This window comes from Teleopsis dalmanni, chromosome 1, assembly GCF_002237135.1.
Source record: "Teleopsis dalmanni isolate 2A chromosome 1, ASM223713v2, whole genome shotgun sequence".
NCBI classification, from domain to species: domain Eukaryota; kingdom Metazoa; phylum Arthropoda; class Insecta; order Diptera; family Diopsidae; genus Teleopsis; species Teleopsis dalmanni.
Window position 1 is genome coordinate 145,339,184 of NC_051846.1, and position 4,947 is coordinate 145,344,130.

Sequence of the window (4,947 nt, forward strand, 5' to 3'; positions counted from 1 at the left end):
AAAAATAATAAATTAAAGGAATCATAAATTTTTAAAATAAATGCACATAAAGGTGATAGAAGTAAATTATATATATATAAATTATATAAAACAAAAAATTAAAAAGAAATTTAATATATAAAGGTATTATATTATTAAATCTAAAAAATAAACAAATTTATTAAAACATATCTTTTATATGCCATTAAAGTTCTATTGTTCTAAACTGAAATTTAAAGGGTATCTTTTTTTTCTTCAAATTATTTAAAATAATGTATATTCATATTTAAAATAATTAAATTATTTCATTTGAATTTTAAAATTTTTTTCCAATAATTTTAATTTATATAAAATGCATTCAATCACATTTTGAAAACATGATTTTAATATATATTTTATGTATTCATACTCATGTACTCGCAAATGTATATTAAATTGAAAATTTTATTTCTACAATTTCAGTTATCTTTTTTAATATATCAGACCTATTCATATTTTTATAACAATATTACGAAAATGTGAAACTTCGCTGAAGATACTTTTGGTAACTTCCAATCCGTTGTATCTTTCATCAAAATGCTTAACAACCCCAACCACTCCACAGTCATAACTGCACTGTCGAGAGAAATCATTCAAAATCTGTAAAAACCAAAGAATCTCAATACAAATCGTGCAAGCTCGTCGGAATTAGGGGAATCTCTTCAGGTTGGGAACAGTTTCAATAACGAAACCATATATTAAGCAGGATTTGTACCTTTTCTGCAAACATCAACCGATCGTCGCGCAGAGGAAATTCCGAAGCAAAGAGTTACTGAGCACAAAACACCACTTTGTATATCCCATGCTCTACACTCTCTCGCTCTCACTCTCACTACTCACTTTGCTGTGCTGTACAAGAGTTTGTTGTGTTGTTATCGTTTCGGTCGAAGTTTTTTACCTGTTTGTTATTGAAGATCACAGGTAAATGTCGGTTCAATTTGCTCAGCCGCAGCGATGTGCGCTCTTCGTTATTGAAACCTTGGCAACGACGGCAAAGGTACAAAATGTAAAGGTTTAGGACAAAGGGATTCATTCTTGTGTTATGTGTTGCAGAAACAAGTACGTCAGTGAAAAATACCGAACTCTAACAAACGTGTTGATTTAAATCCGAATTGCGTATCAAAAATTAAAAAATTAATAAAGCTTTTCTTATTGTGACTATTATAAATAATATGCAAAGCAGTGTCGCTCAAAATAAAAATTTAAATTTATACCCAAAGAACACTAAAATTGCAACAAATATGTTGAAATATCAAAATATTGCACCTGCCCCAGTTGGGGACAATAAGGTGCGCAAATATACGCCACGCGCCAGTAACGGTCCGTACAGCGTCGATCAGACTCAGTCAGTGCAGCGTCGCAACGCACGGGAACGAAATCGTGTCAAGCAAGTAAATAATAGTTTTGCAAAACTACGTCAACATATACCGCAATCTATAATAGCTGACCTGACCAAAGGCGGTGGACGTGGTCCACACAAGAAAATCAGTAAAGTCGATACTTTGCGTATTGCTGTGGAGTACATACGTCGCTTGCAGGACATTGTCGAAGACTTCAGTAGTAATTGTGACACAGCCAGCAGTATTTCATTCAGTGACTGTTCCACTACCAGCTCTCCACCACCGCCAACTACTCCACTCAGTGCCACAAATCAAATGTACTACACAAACGCGTCCACACCACCGCTGCCCGGCTTTCAAGCTTTACAACAGCAACAACATGATTTGGCACAGCAGGCGCAACAGTTTTCAAGTACATTGCTAACGCCAATCTCACTTAGCGCTTACTCTCCACCACAGACCCAAACGGACAATGTTTGCCATTCACCTACCTCATCATTCAATTCCAGCATGTCCTTCGATTCTGGCACTTTTGAACCAGCACAACAATTGTCACCGTCACATATGAGTGCCAATAACAGCAGCCACAGCACGCACCTAGACGCACATCTACAGCTCAAATTCGAACCTTACGACAGCTTCAATTTGCATGAGGAGGACTGCACGCCAGACGACGATGAAATACTCGATTATATCTCATTGTGGCAGGAGCAGTAGTTAAGCACTTCATCTTCTGCATGGGGAGATGTTATATCAGGGATTTTCGTTTCGGGTGTATAATTGTAAATATATTTGTAATCTAGTCAATGTTAGTTATAAATTTCGGTGCCTTGCATTTAAAGTGAATTTTTGTAAAAATATCTTTAGAATTGTATTTATCTCGTATATCTCGTATATAAAGGAAGACAATGATTAAAATTAATTCAGTTAGGAGTAGGGAAGACATAAAACTATTTTAAGTACCTTTTTACGCTCAGTATATGCATTTTTTATAAATTACATGCAAAAATGTTAAATATTTTTTAAGTATAATTTAATTTAAATATAAAATATAAAACATAAAATTTTTAATTTAAAAAAAATTAACAACTTTTTATTTAAAAAAAATATTGTGGTTTTGAAAGCAAATTATAATAGTTATATATCTAAATATAAATCTACAGTTCCAGGAAGATCGAATACTTGAAAAAGTTAATTAACTATGTCATTTATCAGTTATATTAAATTTTTTTTTTGATTTAAATAACTGTGATTAAACTATCTGTCAATAGCTTGAGAATAGTATCAAGAGATAGAGGAAGATGGAATAATTTTTATGAGAGACTAATATGCAATCCGTATCGTGGAGCGAAATAATAATAATTATGATAATGAATTTATCCTAGATTTTAAACTAATTCTAAAAAGTTTAAAATTATAATGGATTAAATTCATTGTACTATGGAAGATTCGTAGGTATGTATGTCAGAAATGTTTCAACAACATATGTAATTACGATTTATTGAAAAATCACGTAATAGTATGAAGACGTGTTGCAGCTAATTAATAGATTTTCTAAAAAAATCGGTTTATTTTGTAAAATACTTTAGGTAAAATTTTAGGAAAAATTAAAAATTTTTTTTTTTATCGACAATATAAAATCAATATCGTACCAATGATTACTTCAAATCTTAACCGTGCTTAGTTTATTCTTGATCTATATTTTGTAAGTAACATTTCCACAATAATCTGGTACAATATCTCTTCGGTTGAATTTCAGTTATATTAGAAAACATATTTAATGAAATATAATGGTAAAATCGATACTAATCACATTTTTAAAAAAGACCTGACGTTTTGTTCATAAAGCAATTGTATTATTTTTAAGCTGCGACTTAAAAATCATTTGTGTCCATTTCATAGATTCATCATAATTCCCTAAACTCAATTTTTTCAATAAATTGATATATCAACCGAATGTTTTTTCCGTATCTCATATCAAATGTTCCACTAGTTATGCCTTCCATTTATGCATCAGTGCCGGGTAACTTCTTAGCACATTTGTACCGGTGGTATTCTGCCAAAGTTAATTCTCAGATTTGTGAGGTGAGAGTTAAAGCTATAGCGTTCTAATAGAACTTTTATAATTTTTGTTATTTAGCTGTTAATAAGCTTCTAACAATTTAGGTTAGAACTCACTCACTATAAACAATCTTATTTTGTAGTCTGGGTATATTGAATGACTTCTTCTCATTCAATTTAAAGCAATTGTATATAATACATGTATATTGGTTGTGGACATAAATAAATTATTATAAAAAGTAATTAAAAAACAGACTAGTTAATTTATATGTATATCGCCACAAAACTATATTATTAACCCTCACTATCACAAATTCTGTTTTCCTATTTTGTTTTTCATAAATGTATCGCACAGTCCATGATCGCTTTAGGGAATATTTTTTCATTTGAAAAACAAATTTTTTCACCTTTGAACATAATAACTACAATCAAAATGATTAATATTTGTTTATTTAAATATATAAATTATGTTTACCTTTAGACAAACTTTCAATACTCCTGCTAACTGAAAGCCTGCTAGGTCACTAACCATATAGAGAGGCTGATAAAGAGGCAACTTATTCAAATGGTCTTATTATACCGATCAAGTACTTCCGTACATAATTTAAAACAAATATTAACTATTTATAATTTAAAATTAATTACTTATAATTTAAAAATATAAATTAAATATATATTTTATGCAAATACCAGTATGAAAAAAATATATTGAAAACTTTCAGTTGATAAAATTTAGAAAACATCACATGGAGATATTAGCGTCAGAAAGTATTCCATAGGTGTTGATTATCACGTTTATTGATCTTAGGTCAAAATTAAAAATTTGTTTGTTTAAACATTTTTAAGTCTCCCTTGGAACAGTTTACACAAAATAATGTGATGATTTGACTCAGATTGGTAAATGTCGATGAATCGTGGATCCACAACACAACATGCTACAGATCAAAGCATTATCAAAACGATGAATTCAAATTATGAAAAAATCTGGCAAAGATGAAGACTGTGCTGTTAGTCAGTATCGTCACTGCCATAGTAAGGACAGTCTCGAAAACAGTGCAATATTGCTACAAAAGTAAAAGGTAATTATCAAAATATCTTGCGGGCCCTATGCTTCCCCTAGGAGTTAAAGGATTATATATATCAAAATATCTCTATATTTCCATTTTAAAAGGAAAAGCTCATATCTTTGGGGAAAAATACATTAGTTTGAAATTCGGTAGTCGCCATTGTTAAAAGTTGCAAATTCTGTTTCGAATTACTGATCATCAGATTTGAACCAAAGTGAAAACTATTTCTTTTTTAAAAACTTTCGTCAGGGGTTTCCGCTGATAACTTTAATGTTATAAACAAATTATAGGGATATGAAAAGTTGAATCATCATACGAAATAATGTAACGATTTCAGAGGAAATTATATTAAAAATCAATAAATATAACTTCGAAAACATTTTTCCACGTACAACTTTTTAAATATTCTCGTAATACTAATAAACATCCTCGCGATCTTACAAATAATCTAGGTTTGGTTA

At 30.4% G+C, this 4,947-nt stretch overlaps 1 protein-coding gene across 1 annotated transcript; it reads left to right on the top strand.

The window, feature by feature from the left end:
- Positions 1-1,259: 1,259 nt before the first annotated feature.
- LOC119666382 (achaete-scute complex protein T4-like) lies at positions 1,260-2,239 on the top strand. The gene has a single exon (XM_038075663.1). The coding sequence runs from the start codon at positions 1,260-1,262 to the stop codon at positions 2,073-2,075; it is 816 nt and encodes a 271-aa protein (XP_037931591.1). The 3' UTR covers positions 2,076-2,239.
- Positions 2,240-4,947: the final 2,708 nt, after the last annotated feature.